Source organism: Dipodomys ordii, unplaced genomic scaffold (genome assembly GCF_000151885.1).
Source record: "Dipodomys ordii isolate 6190 unplaced genomic scaffold, Dord_2.0 Scaffold177, whole genome shotgun sequence".
Lineage (NCBI taxonomy): Eukaryota > Metazoa > Chordata > Mammalia > Rodentia > Heteromyidae > Dipodomys > Dipodomys ordii.
The window spans coordinates 269556-293961 of record NW_012267393.1 but is presented as its reverse complement, the minus strand read 5'-3'; the positions used below and the strand labels follow the sequence as shown (position 1 = coordinate 293961).

Sequence of the window (24406 nt, the reverse complement as noted above, 5' to 3'; positions counted from 1 at the left end):
TGGGCAGAGTTAGCAAGAACTTATCTGAGAAATAAATCAAATCCAAAGGGCTGCAGATATGGCTCAAGGGGTATAGTCCTTGCCTAGTATGCAAGAGTTCCTGGGTTCAATCTCTATGACCCCTGCCCTAAACACACCACAAAAACTTCCTGTCACTGTCCATTCACCAAAAAGATGAACCTTGATCCACTGCCAGGTTCAGCTTTGTGGTCATGCACTCCATGCAGTTACAAGAAGCTCCGCCCTTTGTCTCACTGCTCTCCTATTTATATCTTGAAATTCTTCATTTTTGAACAGAGCCATTTATATTTTTAGGCTTGCACCCTACCTTTGCTCAAGAAAAATCTAGTTCTAGCCAGACGCTGGTAGCTCAAGCCTGTCATCCTAACTACTCAGCAGGCTGAGATCTGAGGATTGAGGTTGGAAGCCAGCCCAGGCAGGAAAGTCTGTGAGACTCTTATCTCCAATCAACTACTCAGAAAAAGCCAGAGGTGACACTGTAGTTAGAGCTAGCATTGAGCACAAAGGCCTAGGAACAGCACTCAAGCCCCAATTTCAAGCACCAGAACTGGCAAAAAAACAAGTAAGTCTAGTTCTACAAAGTCCTGACAGAAAATATATCTGGAAAACCACAAAGGGGAGGGCATTCTATTAGGAGGACCATTTCTGCTCAGCTATAAATGAAATGCTGATGGTGATAATGGTGTGTTAATACTTGTGTGAGGCTTGAGATCTTCCGGCTTTGTCTCACGGTAGAGGCCTTCTACAGTCCTGCAGCTGTTGTCTCTTGGTATCATGTAGGGGGGTTGTGTTTGAGTGTGTGTATGTGTGAGAGACAGACAGACAGACAGACAGTACTGGGACTTGAACTTGGGGCCTTGCTTGACTTTTTTTCACTCAGGCCTAATGCAATACCACTTGGGCCACATCTCCACTTCCAGCTTTTTGCTGGGTAATTAGATATAAGAGTCTCAAGGTCTTTCTGCCCAGGTTGGCTTTGAACCTCGATCCTCAGATCTCAGTCTCCTGAGTAGCTAAGATTACAGGTGTGAGCCACTGGAGCCTGGCTTTTGGGCATAGAGGGATAGTATTTAATAAGCTCATTTGGGCCTACCTTTGGAGTTGATGTCCAAAGCAGGACATAGGTTCAAGGTTTGGCTCTAAGGCCTTCATTGGTGTCCGGTATCCCTATTTACTTGCTATGACTTCAGACAAATCCTTGTCTCAGAGCTTTGACTTATCTTCCGTAAACTGGGTCATGTTCACATCATGAGGCTTTTGGGCCTTGATCATACGTTGATTTGTGTGTGCAGGGCAGATCTGAAACTCTTTTCCAAAGCTTTGGCCACCAGTTTTGGATGGAAGTGGCCATTAATGTACATATCTTGCTTTCTTCTCCTTTCTTCTTCTGTTCTTGTGCCAGTCCTGAGGCTTGAATTCAAGGCCTGTTCACTGTCCCTAAGCTTTGTCATTCAAAGCTAGTCACAGTTCCACTTCTGGGCTTTTTGCTTAGTTAAAGACTAGAATCTCATGGACTTTCCTGTCCAGGCTGTCTTCAAACTGAATCTCAGTCCCATAAGTAGCGAGGATTACAGGTGGGAATCATTGGGGCCAGGCTCAGGCTTTTGTTTTGATATCAATTCTTCTCTATGGTCTAGCAAAACACTTGAGGTGGCTGAACAATCTTAAAAGCTCATTGCTTCAGGAAGCTCAGGGAGCTCAGACCATTTCCTGTCATGGTCACAGAGAAATCTTGCCAACTTAAATGGCAACTCCTCCTCCTTCTCACATCCTTAGCGTGCCCTTCTATACTTGAGCAGTGTAGAGGTTTGAACTCAGGACCTTGTGCTTGGTAAACTGGTATTCTACCACTTGAACAATGCCCCCAGTCCCTTTGTTGTTTGAATTATTTTTCCACTAGAGTTTTGCATGTTTGGGGACTACCTGAGACTATAATTCTACTTCTGCCTCCCTCGAAGCTGAGAGTACAGGCATGAGCCACCACACCCTGTCTTGGGAACTCAAAGTCCCATTGGATTAGCGCTCCACTCTTATGGCCTTATTTAATCGTAATTGCTTCCCAAAGCCCTTGCCACCTTTGGATCAAGGTTTTACCTTCTTGATACCTTACCATGGAGATTACGCTTCAATATTGAGTTTTGGTGGAGATGGTGAAACGGTAGCACCCCATAGTGGGGCACCCCTAATCCCACGGATTTTGTTTAAGTAGATAGCCATGTTCCTGGCTCATGTTGTTTTTCTTTGATTTTTTTTCCTAGTACTGGGATTTGAACTCAGAACCTGGTTCTTGCTAGGCTGGAGCTCTACTACTTGAGCCATGCCCCCAACCCTCAGCTGTGTTGGCTCATCCCATCTAGGGCTAGCATTGTGAGCAAGGGGAGCAGCAGCCTCTTAGATAATCTCTATGACAGGACTTTAGATCTCCTCTAGGACTTTATCCTCCGTATCACAACTTGGTTTTGTTGTTGTTGTCTGTGTTGATTCAGGAGCTTAAACTCAGAGTCTGGGCACTGTCCCTTAGCTTTTTGCTCAAAGCTAGTGCTCCACCACTTGAACCACAGCTCCACTACCCATCCTGTTGATTTTCTGTTTATCCTGATTGCCTTTTGGGGGGGTGGTCAGTCATAGGGCTTGAACTCTGGGCCTGGGTGCTGTCCCTCAGATCTTCAGCTCAAGGCGAGTGCTCTAACACTTGAGCCATAACACCATTTCCAGTTTTCTGGTAGTTTATTGGAGATAAGAGTCTCAGGGACTTTCCTGCCCAGGCTGACTTTGAACGGGGATCCTCAGATCTCAGCCTCTTGAGTAGCTAGGATTACAGGCATGAGCCACTGGCACCCAGCTCCTGATTGCCTTTTGCTTTCTGGCTCTTTCTTTCCTCTATGTCTTTAGAAACAGTTCTCTGTACTACAGAATGAAGTGTGGTGTGAACAGGTGAAATTCGTTTAAATCGACTGCACTTTAGGGGCAGCGATGAGGAATAAGAACTCAGTTGCTTGGTGAATACTATGGAATCAGCACTTCATTAAGGGAGCTGGAGGAGAGTTGGAGTGGGCAGGAGGCAAGGGTCATTAATGGTTCTAGGACCATCTTGCCACAGATGGAAATCCTCTAACCCCCAACTTCAAGCCCCAAATATTCATGCACACATCCTTTAAATAAATTAATAAATAGGGAGCTGGGAATGTGGCTTAATGGCAGAATGCTTGCCTAGCATGCACGTAGCCCTTTTGGGGAATTGTGTGTTTATGTGTTGTGAGGGGAGCCAGTGTCACAGTATACTGACATTCAGTCAGTCTGTAGGGAGACACTAGACCTCCTGCTGGCAATTCCCTGGGTTCAATTCCTCAGTACCACATACACAGATAAAGCCAAAAGTGGCGCTGTAGCTCAAGTATTAGAGTGCTAGTCTTGAGCAAAAGAAGCTCAGGGACAGTGCCCAGGCCCAGAGTTCAGGCCCCATGACCGACCAAAAAAAAAAAAAGGAAGGAAAGTAAGAAGGAACGGAAAGAAGGAAGGAAGGAATGAACAAAGGAAGTTAGGAAGGAAGGAAGGAAAGAAAGAAAGAAAAACGGTCACTAAAGACACTTAAGAAATCTTTGCAGCCTTCCTTGAGATGTTCCTGAATTGATTTCAGTCAAGAGCTGGGAGCCAAAGTGATAGAAACGTTCATTTTATGATCCACGAGCAGAGACTTGTTAGAGCTTTGGTGGCCCACAGGCCCTGGGAATGGGAGGGGCCGCTCTGCTGGGAATGCAGGCCGTGGAGCTGAGTGGAGATTCTAGGATGAGAAGAGAGGTAACTCAGAAGAGCGGGTACACTTCAGCACACTGGAGCCTCCCATCTGACCCAAAGCTTGGTTTCAAGGATGAGTAGACCAACAAGTACAGAGCTTGGAAAATAGTTACCAACCTGGCACTGTGTGCACTTTTCAACCAGGAGAGGACCACAAAACAATGGTGCTATTTACATTGCCCCTTGAAGTTTTATTTATTTATCCCTCGGGTCGTGGGGCTTGAACTCTGGGCCTGGGCACTGTCCCTGAGCCCTTTTGTACTCAAGGCTAGCACTCTACCACTTGAGCCACAGATCCATTTCCAGTTTTTGAGTGGTTAATTGGAGATAAGAGTCTCATGGACTTTACTGCCTGGGCTGACTTTGAACCGTGATCCTCAGATCTCAGCCTCCTGAGTAGCTAGGATGACAAGCCTGAGCCACCACTGCCCAGGTGCTTTTTTATTTTTTTAAATTTGTGCCTAGGGTACTGGAATTTGAACTTGAAGCCTCCTGCTTGCTAGGCAGATATTGTACTACTTCAGCCATACTTCCAGCCCTGTGGGTTTTTTTTTTATTTTAATTTTTGTAAATTGGTATTACAGGGCTTAGAAGGAGGCTCAGTGGTAGAGTGCTTGCCTTGCATGCATGAGGCCCTACGTGGTACTGAGGCTCAAGAGGTAGAGTGCTAGCCTTGAGCTAAAGAACTGAGGGACAGTGTTCAGGCCCAGAGGTCAGGCCCCATGACCAACTCTCTCCACCCCCCAAAAAATTGGTATTATAACAGTGAAGTACAGAAGGGTTACAGTTCCATAAATCAGGAAATGAGTACATTTCTTTTTGGGACCATGTCACCCCTTCCAGCCCTGTGTTTCTGCTGGGGTTTTTGTTTGTTTGTTTGTTGTTTTTTGTTTTTTTGGTTGGTCGTGAGACCTGAACTCTGGGCCTGGGCGCTGCTCCTCAGCTCTTCAGCTCAAGGCTAGCGCTCTACCACTTGAGCCACAGTGCCACTTCCAGCTTTTTTTCTGTTTATGTGGTGCTGAGGAATCGAACCCAGGGCCTCATGCATGTAAGGCAAGCGCTCTACCACTGAGCCACCTTCCCAGCCCCGCTGTGAGCTTTTCAAACCCCTTTCTCTCCTTGCTGGACTATCTTCCTGAAGGGGTAAGGCCTCCACCAACCCTTGGTGATGGCCTCATCTGGCTTCTTGCAGGGCAATTAGAAGCAATGTAGAATCTACTGCCTTCTTCTTCAGAAGAGGCAAGGATGCCTAATCTCAGGGGAGTGAGGGGGTCAGGGTGGGAAGCAGGGGGAGGAGAAACAGCAATCCACCCTCAAGTTACTTGTGTTAGTGATTGGCAATTAGGAGTCCAGCCCAGAGCAGCCTATCCCAGAGGAGGCGAACATAACTGACGGCCAGCCGATGTTCCCTTGGAGTGAGGCTGGGGCGGGGCTGAGTGGGGCTACTGGAGGGTTGGGCTCATACTTCGTGCTGTCTCGTTGGCAGTGGAATCTGGTGTGTGAGGATGACTGGAAGACGCCCCTCACCACCTCCCTGTTCTTCGTAGGCGTGCTCATCGGCTCCTTCGTGTCTGGGCAGCTGTCAGACAGGTAAGGATACAGAATGGAAGGCAGGTGGATTCGGGACCCACAATCTACCCTCGGTTCACTGCTTGTCTTTAGGTTGCACTGAATTTCCAGTATTTCTACTGGGTTTGGAGGGAGGGGCAGAGGAGGGAGAGGATCCCTCAGGCTACTGAGTCATGGATAAAAGGAAGAGCTGATGTCTTTCTATTTGCTCTGCCCTCAGCACAGTGCCCAGGCCCTGAATTCAAGCCCCAAGACTGGCACACACACAAAAATAAGTCTGCAGCGATGGCTGGTTCAGAGCTTTTGCAACACACCCTTGAGTGACCCTCCTTGCAGTGTCCTGTGCAACTCATGTTTCGTGTTGTGTTCAATAGGTTTGGCAGGAAGAACGTGCTCTTTGCAACCATGGCTGTGCAGACTGGATTCAGCTTCGTGCAGCTTTTCTCCATCAACTGGGAGATGTTCACTGTGTTGTTTATCATCGTGGGCATGGGTCAGATCTCCAACTACGTGGTAGCCTTCATATTAGGTAGGAACAACCAATTCCTCCTTCTAACCCTCTGAAAGCCAAGAAGGAAGGGGTGGCCCTTGGGCTTCACTTCCGGAGCTACTTCAAGGGCTGGATTCTTTGAGCCAATCACAGTGTGTGTGTGGGGGGGGGAATCTTTCAAGGCACCAGCTCTGTGCTGGGCCTCGAAATATATAGCCCAAGAGTAAGAATGAGAGCTGGTAAGAACCAATAACTGGGACACATTCTCAGAAGCTCAGGACCAGGAAAAAGAGATCCTAAGGGAGGGATAGCCTAAAGATGTCCTTAATCTAGCCTTAAAGACATGACTTCTCTGCCTGATAGCCTAAAAAGGGACTTAGGGCAGTTGATAGAGGGCAGATGGGTGAGAAAGATCCTTGCCTAACAAGAAAAATTCAGTACCAGCCCACTGCGGTAGATCGGGCCAGGCTAGAGTCAAAGCCTGCCCCTAGAGAGTATCGGCTGTGTTCAGGAGGACCTGTCGCACACTGATAGCTACTGGCAGGACTGCTGAGCTGTGGAAAGGAGGATCATCAACTCCTGGGCCATGGGGAAGGCCACAGGGCTCTCTCTAGCTTTTCTGGAGAGGATGTAAAGTAAGCTCTTAGCAAGAGCCATTCTTAGGAGAACCCCCACAGGGCAAGGTGGAAGGAAGAGCAGACGCCATGGGAGAGGGGAAGCGAGAAGCTATCCTTCTGACACAAGACACCAATTCCTCTTCTGGCTTCTGTGATCCTTCTGTTTGGCTCAGCGCTGTCCCCATCTGTTTCTGTTGTCCTGTTGGAATTATTAATAGGGCCCCTTTAAAAGAAGTCTGGCTCAGCCAGGCGCCAGTGCCTCATGCCTGTAATCCTAGCTACTCAGGAGGCTGAGATCTGAGGATCTCGGTTCAAAGCCAGCCCCGGGGCAGTCTGTGATACTCTTATCTCCAATAAACCACTAGAAAACCGGAAGTGGTGCTGTGGCTCAAGTGGTAGAGTGCTCGCCTTGAGCTGAAGAGCTGAGGGGGATAGCACCCAAGCCCAGAGTTCAAGCCCCATGACTGAAAAACAACAACAACAAAAAAAAAGGTCTGGCTGGATGCCAGGAGCTCACACCTGTCATCCTAGCTACTCAGGAGGCTGAGATCTGAGAATCACAGTTCAAAGTCAGCCTAGGTAGGAAAATCTATGAGATGATTCTTATCTCCAATTAACTGGGAAACAAGCTAGAAGTGGAACTGTGGCTTGAATGGTAGAGTGCTAGAGTTGAGCAAGAAAGCTCAGGGACAGTGCCCAGGCCCCGAGTTCAAGACCAAGGACTGGCACACACATGCATGTGCGCATGTATTTGCACGCACGTGTGCGTTTGCACACACACACACACACACACACAATGTCTTAAGATCTTTTCTTGCTGGAAAGTCTGTGCATGGCTAGGTGACTATGGCGTCATCAGAGGCTGATGACACACGGGTTTTGGAAGTGCTACGTTCGCTTAGTTGAAGAGGTGTACACCTGCTGTCAGATTGCCAAGATGGATTGTTCAAGTCCACTCCTTTAATTATTGGTGAAAGGCCCTTTGCTGTGGGGTCAGCCTTGGTGTCCTGAACATGTCAAAGTCACATGGCCCCGGCAGATAGCAGACCGTAAGCAGGCCCACTCAGGAGGAGTCTGTTTGCCTCCTTTCAGGAAAAGAAAAGAGCAGTACTGGAGTTGGGAAGGTGGCTTAGTGGTAGAGTGCTTGCCTAGCATGCATGAAGCCCTGGGTTCAATTCCTCAGTACCACATAAACAGAAAAAACTGGAAGTGGTGCTTGGCTCAAGTGGTAGAGTGCTAACCTTGAGCAAAAGATGCTCAGGGACAGTGCCCAGGCTCTGAGTCCAAGCTCCAGGACTGGTAAAAATAAAAGAGCAGGACATGGTTCAAAATCATGTGTGAGACCAAACATGGTATTACATAGCTGTAGTTCCAGCCCTTGGGAAGCTGAGGCAGGAAGATCAAGAGTTCTATGCCAGACTGGGCTAAATGGTGAGACACTGTCTCAAAAATGAAAACAAGGGCTAGGCACTGGTGGCTCATGCTGTAATCTTAACTACTCAGGAGGCTAAGATCTGAGGATCATGGTTCAAAGCCAGCTCAGGCAGGAAAATCTGTGAGACTCTTATCTCCCATAAACTACTCAGAGAAAGCTGGAAGTGGCACTGTGGCTCAAGTGCTAGAGTGCTAGCCTTGAGCATGGAGAAAGCTCCAAAACAGAGCCCAGGCCCTGAGTTCAAGACCCAGGACAAGGAAGGAAGGAAGGAAGGAAGGAAGGAGAGACAGAGAAAGAAAGAGAGAGAAAGAGAGAGAGAGGGGAAGGAAGAAAGGAAGGAAAGAAAGAAAGAAAGAGAAAGAAAGAAAACAAGAGCCAGACACTGGTGGCTTACACCTATAATCCTAGCTATTCAGGAGGACGCTGAGGTCTGAGGATCAAAGTTTGAAGCCAGTCCAGGCAGCAAAGACTATATGAGACTGTTATCTCTAAATAACCACCACTCTAGCCGGGCGCTGGTGGCTTACGCCTGTAATCCTAGCTACTCAGGAGGCTGAGATCTGAGGATCGCGGTTCAAAGCCAGCCCGGGCAGGAGAGACCGTGAGACTCCTATCTCCAATAAACCACCAGAAAACCGGAAATGGCGCTGTAGCTCAAGTGGTAGAGCTCTTGCCTTGAGCTGAAGAGCTGAGGGACAGCGCCCAGGCCCAGAGTTCAAGCCCCACGACTGACAAAAAATAAAATAAAATAAATAACCACCACTCTAAATAATTGGAAATGGAGCTGTGTTTCAAAGTGGTAAAGTGCTAGCCTTGAGCAAAAGAAGCTCGGGGACAGTGCCCAGGCCCTGAGTTCAAGCTCCATAAGCAACAATTTTAAAAGAAAGAAAAGAAGGAGGAGGAGGGGGAGGGGGACGGGGATGGGGAGGGGGAGAAGAATGAGGGCACTAGTGGCTCACATCTGTAATCCTAGTTACTAAGGAGGCTGAGATCTGAGGATCACAGTTCAAAGCCAGCCCAGGCAGGAAAGTCCATGAGACTCTTATCACCTATTAACCACCAGAAAACCAGAAGTGGTGCTGTAGTTCAAGCTGTAGAGCACTAGCCTTAAGCCCTGCACTGCCCTCTCTGCTCCACACACAGCTGTGGTCCCCCTGTTCAGGACTGAGTATGAAAACCAGACGTTGACGGTCAGTGTGTCAAACAGCAATCAATCAGGTGCTGAGTGTAGAAGGCTCATTATTAACTTGGGTCCAAGCCTTTTATTTGGGTGGGGGGAACGGGGCGGGGGGTTAGACTTCAGGAAATGACTGGCTTTGAGTTCTGATGTGAGACTTGTCATGTCAGGTTCTGAGGGTCTGAAAGTTTTTAGACAGTGTTATCTATAATGCCGCCCAGTTGGACTCCCCCGTCAGTGTCTGGTATTGGAAGACACCTCTTAAGAACAAAATGGCTGGGGCTGGGAAGGTAGCTCAGTGGTAGAGCGCTTGCCTTGCATTCATGAGGCCCTGGGTTTGATTCCTCAGCACCACATAAGCAGAAAAAGCTGGAAGTGGCGCTACAGCTCAAGTGGTAGAGTGCTCGCCTTGAGCTGAAGAGCTGAGGTATAGCACCCAGGCCCAGAGTTCAAGCCCCATGACCAACAACAACAAAAAAACCAAAAAACAAATTTTCCACAGTTCTGGAGACTAAAGTCCAAGATCAAGGTGCCAACAGAGCAGGGATCTGATGAAGTCTCTTTCCCTGGATCATATATGGCTGCCTCATCCCTGTGTGATCAGGTGGCCTTTCCCTTGTGCCAGTGGTGGGGGGTAGGGGGGAAGGGGTGGAGAAAGAGAAAGAGGAGGAAGAGGAAGAAAGGAAAAAGGAGTCTATGAAGCAGGACAAAGTCACTCCCACCTAGAACTCTCTGGAGTCTCTTTTCATAAAGAACAACAATATGGGCTGAATCTGGGCTGGGTGTGATGGCTTATGCCTGTAATCCCAGCTACTCAGAAGGTGGAAGTCAGAAGGGTCAAGGTTTGTAGTTGGAGGCCAGAAAGCCTAATGAGACCTACAACCTAGTTGTTTCTGCCATCCTAAGTTATGCCAGAGACTATAGATAGGAGGATCACGGTCTGAGGTTAGCCCTGGGCAAAAATGTGAGACCCTACCTGAAAAATAACTAAAGCAAAAAAAAAGGACCAGGGCGTAGCTCAAGTGGTAGAGCTCCTACCTAGCAAGTGTAAAGCCATGAGTTCAAATCCAAGTATATCAAAAAAAAAAAAAGAATAGCAATCTTATTGGATCAGGGCCTCATTCTTTTTAAACTTTTAAAAAAATTTCACATATTTCACAGTATTGTGGAATAGTGATACTTAAAGTCACAAACACATTTTAACCATCACAAGGCAAATTGTCATTCTCATGATCTATAAAATTTGTGAATTCTCTGAGCTTTGACAATACTATTATTTCTTCCACATCAGATGATATGTGCATTTCTTTCCTTTTGCTTAGTGTCACTCCCTCTTTCCTTCTCTTTCCCTCCTTCCCATCATTGCCTTTGAGTTGCTTAGTTCATTTTCATCTATGTCTAGTGCAGCTGATGGACCCTCTGTTATATGTTTTCCTGTTTCCTTCTGATTCTGTGCCTTCCTCCTAGCTTCCCTCAGATGCACACACACACACACACACACACACACACACACACACACACACACACACCATATATGTGATCAAGAACATGGAGTCACTTAGCAATTCTACAACAAAATGATTGGAAGTCCTTTGTTTCTCGAGTCCTATTTACTTTGTCCTATTTCCTTGCATTTTGGCTTTAGCATCCATGTATCAGGGAGACCATGTGCCGTTTATCTCTTTGCACTTGGCTTACCTAGCTCAAAATGATTTGTTCTAGTCCCAGTCATTTCCCTGCAAATGAAGGGCCTCATTCTTACAATCTCATTTAACCTCAATTTCTGCCTTAAACACAGCCACTCTGGAAGTTAAGACTCGAACATATGAAGGAGACACACATGCAGGTCCATAACAGATTTACATAACATGGTTCACATTGGATGTGTACCGTTCAGTGGCTTCTAGTATATTATAACTATCAACTCTAACCTCATAACATTCCCATCACTCCAGAAAGAAACTCTCATATCCCTCTTCCCCCTAACAATTACCATTCTACTTTCTCACTCTGGATTTGCCTATTCTGGATGCTTTATATAAATGGAATGGCTTTGGGGCCTAGCTTCTTTCACTTGTGTTCTCTGGAGGGACCCATGTTACAATGTCCTATTGTCTGCGTTACACCTGCTGAGTTTTTTGTTTGTTTGTTTGTCGGTCATGGGGCCTGAACTCTGGGCCTAGGCACTGTCCCTCAGCTCTTCAGCTCAAGGCTAGCGCTCTACCACTTAAGCCACAATCCCACTTTCAGTTTTCTGGTGGTTTATTGGAGATTAGAGTCTCACAGACTTTTCTGCCCATCCTCCTGAATAGCTGGGATTACAGGCATGACCCACCAGCGCCTTGCACACCTGCTGTTTATATGGTCATCAGGTGGTATTTCTACCTTGAGGCTATTATGAATGAGGCTGCTATGGGTCTCTGAATATTAGTTTTTTATTTTGTTTTGGTGGTTTTGTTTTATTTTGTTTTTTTTTGCCAGTCCTGGGGCTTGAACTCATAGTCTGGCTCCTGTCCTTGAACCTCTCTGTGCTCAAGGCTAGCACTCTTCCTCTCAAACCATAGCACCACTTCCAGCCTTTTCTGTTTCTGTGGTACTGAGGAATCAAACCCAGGCCTTCATGCATGCTAGGCAAGCACTCTACTACAGAGCCACATACCCAGCCCATTAGCATTAGTTTTTCCATGGATGTTTTTAGACTTCTTGTGTTTATGCCTAGGAGTAGAATTTCTGGATCCTGTGGTAACTGTTTGTTCAATCTTTTGAACATCTACTAGACTGTTTTCAAAGTGATTAGCAACATATTTGTGGGGTGTGTATGTGTGTGTGTGTGTGTGTGTATACGTGTGTGTGTATGTGTGTATGTATATGTGTGTGTGTGCCAATATTGAACTCAGGGTCTCTGGCTCTTGCTTGGCTTTTTCCATTCAAGGCTAGTGTTCCACTACTTGAGCTACACTTCTATCTGGGCTTTTGGTGGTTCATTGAAGATAAGGGTGTCACAGACCTTTCTGCCTGGGCTGGCTTCAAATGGCAACCCTCAGATCTCAGCCTCCTGAGTAGGTAGGATTACAGATGTGAGCCACCAGTGCCTGGCACACTAGCAATTTTATCTACACCATGACCCATGTCCTCTTCCCAACCAGACAGGGAGCTTCCTGGGACTAGGCCTGGGTCACAACACAGTGCAAACAAGTGGCGCCAGCAACTTGCGCAGCATGCTTACACATTCATCCCTCAGCTCATCCTTGGAAGATTTCAAGGCAGCTTATCATTTAAATACAATAAAGCAATGATAACATAAAAGTTAAATATAGGGGCTGGGAAGGTTGTTCAGTGGTAGAGTGCTTGCCTTCTATGCATGAGGCCCTGGGTTCGATTCCTTAGCACCACATTAAACAGAAAAAGCTGGAAGTGGCACTGTGGCTCAAGTGGTACAACGCTAGTCTTGAGCTGAAGAGCTGAGGGACAGCTCCTATGCCTGTAGTTCAGGCCCCATGACTGACAAAGACCAAAAAAAAAAGTTAAATATAAAAAAAGTAAAGAGCCAGGTACCTGTGGCTCATGCCTGTAATCTTAGCTACTCAGTAGGAGGCTGAGATCTGAAGTATTAAAAAAAAAATCCTTATGGAAACTGGCGCCAGTGGCTCATGCCTGTAATCCCAGATACCCAGGAGGCTGAAATCTGAGGATTGTGGTTCCAAGCCAGCCCAGCAGGAAAGTCCATGACACTCTTTTTTTTTTTCTGGTCGTGGGGCCTGAACTCTGGGCCTGGGCGCTGTCCCTCAGCTCTTCAGCTCAAGGCTAGCGCTCTACCACTTGAGCCATAGCACCACTTCTGGCTTTTTGCTTTTTGCTTATGTGGTGCTGAGGAATCGAACCCAGGGCCTCAGGCATGCAAGGCAAGCGTTCTACCACTGAGCCACCTTCCCAGCCCATCCATGAAACTCTTATCTCCAATTAACCACCAGAAAACTGGAAGTAGTACTGTGGCTTGCCTTCAGCTGAAGAGTTGAGGGACAGCGCCCAGGCCCAGAGTTCAAGCCCCACAATGGACAAAAAAAAAGGAAAGAGTTGCTGGGTGCTGGTGACTCATACCCCTAATCCTAGCTACTCAGGAGGCTGAGATCTGAGGATCATGGTTCAAAGCCAGATTGGGAAAGAAAGACTGGCCCATAAGACCCTGATCTCCAATTAACAACCAGAAAACCAGAAGTGGCTCTGTGGCTCAAAGTAGTAGAGTACTAGCCTCAAGCAAAAGAGCTCAGGGACAGTGCCCAGGCCCTGAGTTCAAGCCCCATAACTGACAAAAAAAAAAAAAAAGTAAAGAGTTGTGTCTTAAAGAAAACAACAATCTGGGTATTAGTGGCTCAGGCCTGTAATCCTAGCTACTCAGGAGGCTGAGGTCTGAGGATTATGGTTCAAAGTCAGTGCATACAGGAAAGTCCATGAGACTTTTATCTCCAGTTAACTGCTCCTCCCCCCCCCCAATAAAAAATGTTGGAAATGATGCTGTGGCTCAAGTGGTAGAGTGCTAGCCTTGAGTAAAAAACATAAGGGACAGTGCCCAGGCCCTGAGTTCAAGTGTTAGGACTGTCACATGGGTGTGTGTTCTCATATGCGTGCACACACACACACACACACACACATACACTCACAAACTACAGGGCAGAGGAGGAAAGATCCTGAGTAAGCAGATCTAGGAGTCATCTGGTACCTGTCTCCCTGTAACAGTTGCTCTTCTAATGTTCCTCAGAGGACGTTGGGCTCTCACTGGTTTGGTGACTCACTCAGGAAGGGAAAATATAAGTCTTCAGTCTGAGAACACAACTTCATTCCCCCTGTCTGTTTCCACCTGAGTCTCTATTGAAAGATTGCTTTACAGGACCAAGGCTTTGCCTCATAGGTCAAAGGGACATTATCTTAAATCCTAGCTGTATCATTTACTATAGAAATAGGAATTCAGGCCAAATGACTTTCATTCTTTAAGTCTTAGCCATGTGTGTGTAAAACAGGAATGATAGTAGTTCTTATATCATTCTTGTGAAGCAGCAATGAGATAAGCCTATGTAGCACTTAGCCTACAATTGGCTTAAAGGACCTACACCAAAGAAATGCCACCTGTGATGATGATGATAGTGATTGTGATGAAGTCAAGGAAGGAAAAGTGAATATCAATGAGCAGTAGGTAGTGTTAATAAGGAATGATTGGAGTTTCGACCATCCATGCTGTTCTACAGGAAGGGATCAGAGTAGTAGAGCTTCAAAACTTCTGTCCACAACAGGCAAAGTTTTAACAACTCTCTTCTAGGCAGAGACCTAAACTTAATCAATGAAAGGGATCAGGGCCCAGTGGTACAACTTCTTCCTCTTTCTTTTTTTTTTTAACATCAATATTTATTGCATAAATACTGTACTGAATGCCCAAGTATTCAATTTACACACGGAAATTATACAATTATATACTGCTTCACAAAAACAATAAATGCAGTACATTCTACAAAAGCTACTGTACAGAAATTTAAAGATTCCAAGGATCAAAAGATACAGCTGAGCTGGGCACCAGTGGCTCACAACTATACTCCTAGCTACTCAGAAGGCTGAGATCTGAGGATCACGGTTCAAAGCCAGCCTGAGAAGGAAAGTCCTTGAGACCTTTATCTCCAATTAACTAGCAGAAAACCAGAATTGGCTCTGTGGCTCAAGTGGTAGAGCACAGGCCTTGAGCTGAAGAGCTCAGGGACAGTGCCCAAGTCAGAGTTCAAGCCCCATGACCAACTTAAAAAAAAAAAAAGACATAGCTGAAGAAACCAGGTAAAAATTTGGCAGCCAATAATTTGACAGGGAAGTTGCAGGCTTGCATGAATTTAAATATGTGAAACTGAAAATATGGAGTTTAGAGCAATCATTGTGCTTTGTGTTGATCTGAAAAATGTAACACTTTCTTCCTCTTTCTTAACAAGGTTTATAAAGGTATAAAGTGCTCTTGCCTCATGACTCTACAGGATTCTCATTTGGTACTGTGCACTTTTGTTTTCCACAATCAAATCCTCAGCTACTTACTGCTAAAACAAAGCCAGGAAGCTTTAGAAATACAATTCCTCTTAAGCCAGATGCCAGTGGCTCATATCTGTAATCCTATCTACTCAGGAGGCTGAGATCTGAGCATCATGGTTCAAAGCCAGCCCTGGAAGAAAAGTCCATGAGATTTTATCTCTAACCAGTTTTAAAAAACAAAACAAAACAACTGGACGTACAGGAGCAGCTCAAGTGATAGAATGCCAGTCTTGAGTGAAAAAGCCCAGTGAAAGTGTAAGGCTGTGAGTTCAAACCCCAGTATATTCACAAGTAAAGATCCATATCCCATATATCTCATATTCCTCAGGAAAACTCATCCTGTCAGTTGCTAAGTCCTAGATCCCTTCCCTCCCCCATTTCTCTTATCTAGATATTTTCATTCTGGGTATACACCTTTTTTCTCTTTCTAAGTGGTAATGACTTGAACTTATTCCAGGTGATAATATAAAAAGCAAATACTAGCTGGGCACCGATAGTTTATGCCTATAATTCTAGCCACTTAGGAGGCTGAAATCTCAGAATCCCAGTTCAAAGCCTACCCAGGCAGGAAAGTTTGTGAGACTCTTACCTCAAATGAATCACCAGAAAACCAGAAGTGGAGCTATGTGGCTCAACATGGTAGAACACTAACCTTGAAGAGAGAAAAAAAAAGTTCAGGGACCACGCCCAGACCCTAAGTTCAAGCCTCGTGATCAATACCCTCTGCCCCCCACTAAAAAAAGCAAATACTAAAGTGAGTGAACATGCTAATACTCCTCCCTTGTTTTAAACAGGAACAGAAATCCTTGGCAAGTCAGTTCGTATTATATTCTCCACATTAGGAGTGTGCACGTTTTTTGCAATTGGCTACATGGTGCTGCCACTGTTTGCTTACTTCATCCGAGACTGGCGGCTGCTGCTGCTGGCGCTGACAATGCCCGGCGTGCTGTGCGTCCCGCTCTGGTGGTGAGTGTGATTTGTCCTCTTTGCTGCAGTGGCGGTGTCTGGAGCCGAGCCTTGGTGCTGGCCTGCATAGAAAGCCTGCCTGCCTTCTATTGTAACTTGCCCATCAAAGCCCAAAGCAGAAGCTGATAGGGTTTCTGCTTCTTTGTGGGTGGGCCTGGGCACTTGGGGAGTTTTATTGTCCATTATCCACAAGCCTCTAGTCTCTGGAATTCCAATTCCTTCTCAAGACTCTCCCCACTCTTGTCTGTGGCTGGTTGTTGTTTGTGGAGCTGGTATTGTGAAGTCCGTTTTGTTTTTGTGTTTTAAAGCTCCGCCTCCTGTTTTGACACTTTTCTCTCAAAAAAATCTCTTTCTTCAACAATCAGCTCTGTATCTATCCAGGCCTTTTGCATAGGGAGATTCAAACAACAGAGGACCACAAAACATCATACTGAACATATACAAACTTTTTTTTTCTTGTTATTAGTTCCTAAACAATGCAGTATAACAGCTATTTATACAGGGTTTATATATTGTGTTAGGTATTAAGGGGCTAGGGATGGCTCAGTGGTAACGCATGTAATTAGTATGTGCCAGAGCCTGGGTTCAATCCCCAGCACCCAATTTCAAGAAAGCATACTGTATATACATTTTATTAGATATTATGAGGAAACTAGACATGATTTCAAGTATATAGGAGGATGTCTATGGATTTTATGCAAAGACTATGCCATTTTATATAAGGGACCTGGGCATCTAAGGACTTTAAACAGTGCTTGTGTAGTTGTCCAGATCACAGGAGGTTCTAGACCCAATCCCTGATGGATACTAAAGTGCATACATGGATTATTTGTGATACTTAAGGACCAAGGTATATCTGTTTATCTGCTTTATCTTTTTCTCCCCCCTGGAGCTTGCACTCAGGGCCTAGGCACTGTCCTTGAGCTTCTTTTGCTCAAGGCTAGCACTCTACCACTTGAGCCACAGCACCACTTCTGGCTTTTTCTGTTTATGTGGTACTGAGGAATCGAACCCAAGGCTTCATGCATGCTAGACAAGCACTCTACCACTAAACCACATTCCCAGCCCTATCTGCTTTGTCTTAAAGAGTGAATTAGAGTAGTATTCTCTTCTTTCCTTCCACAACTCCCCCAATTCAACTTTAGTTCTTTCTCTCCCTCTGTCCCTCCCTCCCTCCCTCTCTCTCCCTTCCTTCTTTTCTTTGTTCTTCTTTCCTTCCTTTCTTTTTTCTTTTCCTTCCTTCCTTTCTTCTTTTTTTCCTTCTTCTTTCCTTCCTTCCTTTTTTCCTTTTTTTTTTTTGCTGTTAGAGTGCTGTGTATTAAAACCACAGCCTCAAGCATTCTAGCAAGTGCCTTACTCAGCCCCTCCTCAACTAAATTTTAATACAATAGATATGAGAATAACAAAGTTTGGAGATTCTAGACTCAGTATTACCTGAGATGATTAACATAGATTCTATGTAGAAGAACAGGTTGAGAATGGTGGAATGAAGTCACCATCTTAATTCCTATCCTTAAAAAAAATTTTTTTTGTGCCTTTCCCATACTTTCTCGTAATCTTTTCCTTTTTGTGGTGCTGTACTGAATTTGAACTTAGGGCCTTTGCACTATTTGGCTTTTAAGACTGGCCCTCTACCACTTGAGCCATACCTTTTTTCTGGCTGATTGGTTGATTGGAGATAAATAAGGGTCTTAAGGACTTTTCTGCTTGGCTCAAACTGTGATCCTCAGATCTCAGCTTCCTAAATAGCTAGGATAACAGGTGTGAGCCACCAGCCTTTTTCATATTTATTTATTTATTTATTTTAGTCCGTTGTAGGACTTGATCTCTGGGCCTGGGCGCTATCCCTCAGATCTTCACCTCAAAGCGAGAGCTTTACCACTTGAGCCATAGCTCCACTTTCGGTTTTCTGAGTGGTTTATTAGAGATAAGAGTCTCACAGAGTTTTCCTGCCCAGGCTGGCTTTGAACCACAATCCTCAGATCTCAGCCTCCTGAGTAGCTAGGATTACAGGCGTGAGCCACCAGTGCCAGGCAACTTTTTTCAGATTTAAACAAGAGGAAAGGAGATCTCTACCACTGGATAGGTATAACAGTCTCCTCCTTCTTCCTCTTCTTTTTCTTCTTTTCATTTCATTATATAAAAATAAAATCTTGCAGGAGTGACTGGTTGTATGAACTACTTGATTTCTACCTGCTTCCAAGATCCTGTAGTAACTGTTTATTTGATCTCTTTTTGGAGTTTATAATTTAGACTAGACCTCAGAGTTGCCATAACCTATCCTCCTGGGAAACTGCCAGGTTCTCTACCTTGCTGCAGCTGGTAAGCACTTGTGGGGTTGACAGGTAGCCCAGTGTTGATGTTGTCTGACCAGACTACTCAACATGGACCACTCAGTCTATGTGGTCTGTGAAGGTTGCTGTGGTTTAGCATTGTGAGTTTTGGGGATGAGATATGTGTGTAGATGAGGAGAGTGGTAGATAGAGTGAACATTTTGGTTTGGTTTTGTGTGTGTGTGTGTGTGTGTGTGTGTGTGTGTGTGTGTGTGTGTGTGTATGTGTGCTGGTCCTGGGACTTGAACTCAGGGTCTGGGTGCTCTCCTTGAGCTTCTTTTGCTCAAGGCTAGCACTTTGAGCCACAGTACCACTACCAGTAATTTATTGGAGATAGGAGCTTCATGGGCTTTTCCATCCGGGCTGGCTTTGAACCACAGTCCTCAGATCTCAGCCTCCTGAGTGACTAGGATTATAGGTGTGAGCTCCGGGCTATATTGTTTTTCTTAATTCTCTGGAATTTGAGAGATTTTCTTTTTTTTACTTTTTTAAATTTTTTTGTCGGGCATGAGAGCTGAACTCTGAACCTGGGCACTGTTCCTCAGCTCTTCAGCTCAAGGCAAGCACTCTACCACTTGAGCCACAGTACCACTTCTGGCTTTTTTCTGCTTATATGGTGCTGAGGAATCAAACCCAGGGCCTCATGCATGCAAGGCAAGCACTCTATCATTGAGCCAACTTCCCAGCCCCTGAGAGGTTTTTCTTAGAGGCTAGATATTACTCTGATTTGGAACCCAGTCTGAGAATCAGTAAATGTGGACAGACCTACAAAACTGTGGCCAAGGAAAACACTTAGATTTACAAGAGCAAGTGTAATTTTCTGGAATGGAAGCCTTCTCTACCACTACCACCGCTGCTGCCGCTACGTCCTCCTCTTCCTCCTCCTCCTCCTCCTCCTCCTCCTCCTCCTCCTCCTCGTTCTCCTCCTCTAAATCCACAGAAAGATTATAGTGTGCACCCTCATTTAGTTCTCTATCAGCTTGTGAAATGGTCAGCTGGACACAAAATGTTATGTAACAACAACAACAAAGAATGAAGGGAATTTGAAAGCAGAGATCCCAGTGGCTCTGAGTACAGTGTAGTGAGAGAAAGAACCCAAAAAGATTTGGATCGTGTGTGTGTGTGTGTGTGTGTGTGTGTGTGTGTGTGTGTGTGTGTGTGTGTGTGTGTAATAGAGTTTGAAATCAGAGCTTCTCACTTGGCTTTTTAGCTCAAGGCTGGCATTGTACCACTTGAACCACAATGGTTTTGACTTCTTTTGGGGCAGGGCGTCAGTTAATTGTAGATAAGAGGATAAAGGCTCATGGGTTTTTCTGCTGGGCTGGGTTTGAACTCTGATCCTCAGATCCTAGCCTCCTGAGGAGTTAGGATTACAAGTATGAGCCACCAGGTGTCTGGATATGGTTTTATGTCTCAGCTTCCCTTTAAAAGGTTTGTTAGAAGCTAGGAGGCTCATGCCTGTAATTGTAGCTACTCAGGAGACTGAGATCTGAGGATCAACGTTCAAAGCCAGCCCGGGTAGAAAAGTATGTGAGACTCTTATCTCCAATAAACCACCAGAAAACCAGAAGTGGCCCTGTGGCTCAAGTGGTAATACACTGTTATGAGCTGAAAAGCTGAGGGACAGTGCCCAGGCCCAGAGTTCAAGCCCCATGACCGACCAAAAAAAAAAAAAAAAAAGACTTGTTAGATTTTGAGTTCTAACAATAACAAATGCCGGCAGGGATGTGGGGGAAAAAGGAACCCTACTGCACTACTGGTGGGAAAATAAATTAATGCAACCACTCTGGAAAGCAGTCTGGAGGTTCCTCAAAAACCTGAACACAGACCTTCCCTATGACCCAGCCATACCACTCCTAGGCATTTACCCTGAGCATCCCGAGCCAAGATATGACAAGGACACCTGCACATCCATGTTCACTGCCACAATTTTCACAATAGCCAAGATATGGAAACAACCCAGATGCCCCACTATAGATGAGTGGATCCAAAAAATGTGGTATCTATATGCCATGGAATTTTGCACAGCTATTAGAAAGAATAAAATAGGGCTGGGAATGTGGCTTAGTGGTAGATTGCTTGCATAGTATGCATGAAACCCTGGGTTCCATTCCTCAGTACCACATGAACGGAAAAAGAAAAAGCTGGAAGTTGTGCTGTGGCTCAAGTGGTAGAGAGCCAGCCTTGAACAATAGAATCTCAGGGAGGGCTTGGAAGGTGGCTCAGTGGTAGAGTGCTTTCTTTGCATGCATGGGGCCCTGGGTTTGATTCCTCAGCACCACATAAGCAGAAAAGGCTGGAAGTGGGGCTGTGGTTCAAGTGGTAGAGTGCTAGCCTCAAGCCAAAGAGCTGAGGGACAGTGCCCAGGACCAGAGTTCAGACCCCACGATGGACCAAAAAAAAAAAGGAATCTCAGGGACAACATCCAGGTCCTGAGTTCAAGCCCCAGGACTGGCCAATAAATAAAAAGGAAAAAGAAAAGTAAATGAAGTCAAACTACTAGTCATTCAAACTCATTCAAGAGGCACATGTGGTTAAAGGCTATTCTATTGAATAGCACAAATACAGACCATTCAGAAAAGTTTGTTGTTGTTGTTGTTGGATAGCACAGTCTAATTTCTAAAAGTCAGTGACAGAACATCATCACAATTCCTACCAGGACTAAGGACTTACTCGGGAAAAAAAATGCAGACTCAGCTCACTTTTTCTACCCACACACCATGGAGCTGTGGGCAAGGCAGCGTGGTGGTTGGCCATTTGCTATATTATGTTTTGCTCTGAGCTAATTCCTTATGCAACTTTGAGGCCTTTTCTTTACAGGCTCCTGTGTGTGTTGTATTCTAGGTAACTAAGTTCTGGCTTGTAAACAAGGAAAATGAGAGCCAACAGGAAAAGGGCTAAGAGAGTCTAGGAAACAAAACTAAGGAAAGAATGAAGAGTTATATGTTTGCAACTGTGTTTGGACATCCATTATAAATGTGCATAGACCCTGTAATCTTTTCCTTTTTTTTTTTGCCAGTCCTCAGGCTTGAACTCAGGGCCTGGGCACTGTCCCTGAGCTTCTTTTGCTCAAGGCTAGCACTCTACCACTTGAGCCATAGCGCCACTTCTGGCCTTTTCTGTTTTTGTGGTACTGAGGAATCAAACCCAGGGCTTCATGCATCCTAGGCAAGCACTCTACCACTAAACCACATTCCCAGTCCCCTGCAATCTTTTAATTAATTTTTATTGTTATTATTAAGGTGATGTTCAGAGGGGGTTACAGTTACATAAGTCAAGTAAAGAGTAAGTTTCTTTTGGAACCATGTCACCCCTTCCCTCACTCTCTCCCAGTTTTTCCCTCCCATCTCCACCCACAAGTTGTATAGTTCATTTCCTTTTACTCTTTCTTTCGTTCTTTCTTTCTTTCTTTCTCTTTCTTTCTTTCCTTCTCTCTCTCTCTTTCCTTCTCTTTCTTTCTTCCTTTCTTCCTTCCTTCCTTCCTACCTTCCTTCCTTCCTACCTTCCTTTCTTCCTTTCCACTAGTTGCTCACTTTCAAATAGTCTTTGTCACTGCCCTGGCTTGTATGTGCCACACTTAAGGTAATCTTCTAGGGTCTGGTCCTAATCTCAAGCACAACAGATAGTCAATCCCTCTGTGTGTGTGTGTGTGCATCTGTACACTGGGATTTTTTTGTTATTTCACTTGTGCTACCATTCCACTTCTGGCTTTTTGATGGCTAATTGGAAGTAAGAGTCTCTTGGACTTTCCTGCCTGGACTGGCTTTGAACCAGGATCCTCAGATCTCAGCCAACTAAGTAGCTGGGCTTACAGATGTGAGCCACTGTGCCTGGCTTTGGTCCTTCAATTTGATGGGGACTTTGAAACTTAAAGATGCTTTTACTGATTCTTATAAACCAACCTATGAGAATCCCTTCCCAATAGGTTTCTCTTTTTTTTTTTTTTTGGTCAGTTGTGGAACTTGAACTCAGGGCTTAGATGCTGTTGCTGAACCTCAAGGCTAGCTCTCTACCACTTGAGCCACAACGCCACTTCTGGTTTTTGAGTAGTTAATTGGAGATAAGAGTCTCATGGGGACTTTTCTGCCTGAGCTGGCTTCCTACAGTGATCCTCAGATCTCAGCCTCCTGAGTTAGCTAGGATTACAGGCGTGAGCCACCAATGACAAGCTAGGTTTCTTTTTTAAAGACCTGCTGAATGTTACATATCATATACATGTGTGAAAAGTCCATACTGCACTCCAGAAATACATAGAGTTACCATGTATCAGTTTAAAAAACACAACACAAAAGTCTGGGAATGTGGCTCAGAGGTAGAGTGCTTGCCTAGCATACATGAAGGCCTGGGTTTAATTCCTCAGTGCCACATAACAGAAAAAGCTAGAAGTGGTGCTGTGGCTCAAGTCGTAGAGTGCTAGTCTTGAGCAAAAAGAAGCTCAGTGACAGTGTCCAGGCCCTGAGTTCAAGCCCCAGGACTGGTTAAAAAAAAAAACAAAAAACCATTAATAATACTTCTTAAAAATAGAACTCACAACATTAAAATGATCTACTGGAAGCTTAGGGCTAGTAGTATCAAACCCTGTTGTTGTGATATATATATATATATATATATATATATATATATATATATATATATATATATGAATTCTAGGTTTATTCCTGAATCTCCTCGGTGGCTGATATCCCAGAGGAGATTTAGAGAGGCTGAAGATATCATCTGGAAGGCTGCAAAGATGAACAAGAAGTCTGTACCTGCAGTGATATTTGATCCAGGGGAGGTAAGCAATTATAGACATTTCTTCTTGACATCACTTCTTGTGACTGCTTGGGAATGTCATTCAGTATTTGTTAAGCACAAACTTCATACCGGTCACTGTAGTAGGAACACATGGTGATAACGTTCTGAGAGAAATCGAGCTAGACTCAGTGGCAGGAGTGCCAGCTACTAAGGAAGTGGAGACAGGTGGATCCCTTGAGCACAAGAATTTGGGGCCAGCCTAAGAAATATAGCGATGTATCATTTATTTTTCTTCCTCCTCCTCCTCCTTTGTGTGTGTGTGTGTGTGTGTGTGTGTGTGTGTGTGTGTGTGTGTGTGTCACTGGGGTTTGAACTTGGGGCCTGTGCTTGCTAGACATGAGCTCTACAACTTGAGTCATACCTCCAATCCAGCTTTATGATGATTATTTTGGAAATGGAGTCTTAATTTTCTGCCCCAGCTGGCCTCAAACCATAAACCTTAAGATCTTAGACTCTTAAATATCTATGATTACAGATGTGAGCCATCCTTTCCTGGCTTGCTTACTTTATTGTATTTATTCATTTACTTATTTTTTATTTTATTTTTTTTTGTCAGTCATGGGTCTTGAACTCTGGGCCTGGGTGCTGTCCCTGAGCTCTTCAGCTCAAGGAGAGCGCTCTATCACTTGAGCCACAACACCACTTCCAGTTTTCTGGTGGTTTATTGAAGAGTCTTACGGACTTTCCTGCTGGCTGGCTTTGAATCGTGATCCTCAGATCCCAGCCTCCTGAGTAGCAGTGAACCTCTGGTGGCATGAGCCACTGGCACCCAGCTATAATGATTTTTGTTTTTGTCATGGGGCTTGAACTCTGGGCTTGGGCCCTGTCCCTGCGTTCTTCAGCTCAAGGCAAGCACCCTATCGCTTGCACCACAGCGCCACTTCCGGTTTTCTAATGGTTAATTGGAGATAAGAGTCTCACAGACTTTGCTGCCCGGGCTGGCTTTGAACCACAATCCTCAGATCTCAGCCTCCTGAGTAGGTAGGATTACAGGCATGAGCCACCAGCACCAGGCTACTGTCTATCTTTTAAGAGCTACCTTAATGGATTATTTAAAAATTAAATATAAGGGGCTGGGAAGGTGGCTCAGTGGTAGAGTGCTTGCCTTGCATGCCTGAGGCCCTGAGTTCGATTCCTCAGCACCACATA

At 45.2% G+C, this 24406-nt stretch overlaps 1 protein-coding gene across 1 annotated transcript in view; it reads left to right on the top strand.

The window, feature by feature from the left end:
• Positions 1-24406, top strand: part of Slc22a4 (solute carrier family 22 (organic cation/zwitterion transporter), member 4) — a 56044-nt gene that overhangs the window by 18807 nt on the left and 12831 nt on the right. Inside the window, exons 2-5 of the mRNA XM_013033809.1 lie at positions 5303-5406; positions 5760-5914; positions 15956-16127; positions 23111-23237. Of these exons, the coding sequence (XP_012889263.1) occupies positions 5303-5406; positions 5760-5914; positions 15956-16127; positions 23111-23237 (558 nt within the window). The remainder of the gene's footprint in view (positions 1-5302; positions 5407-5759; positions 5915-15955; positions 16128-23110; positions 23238-24406) is intronic.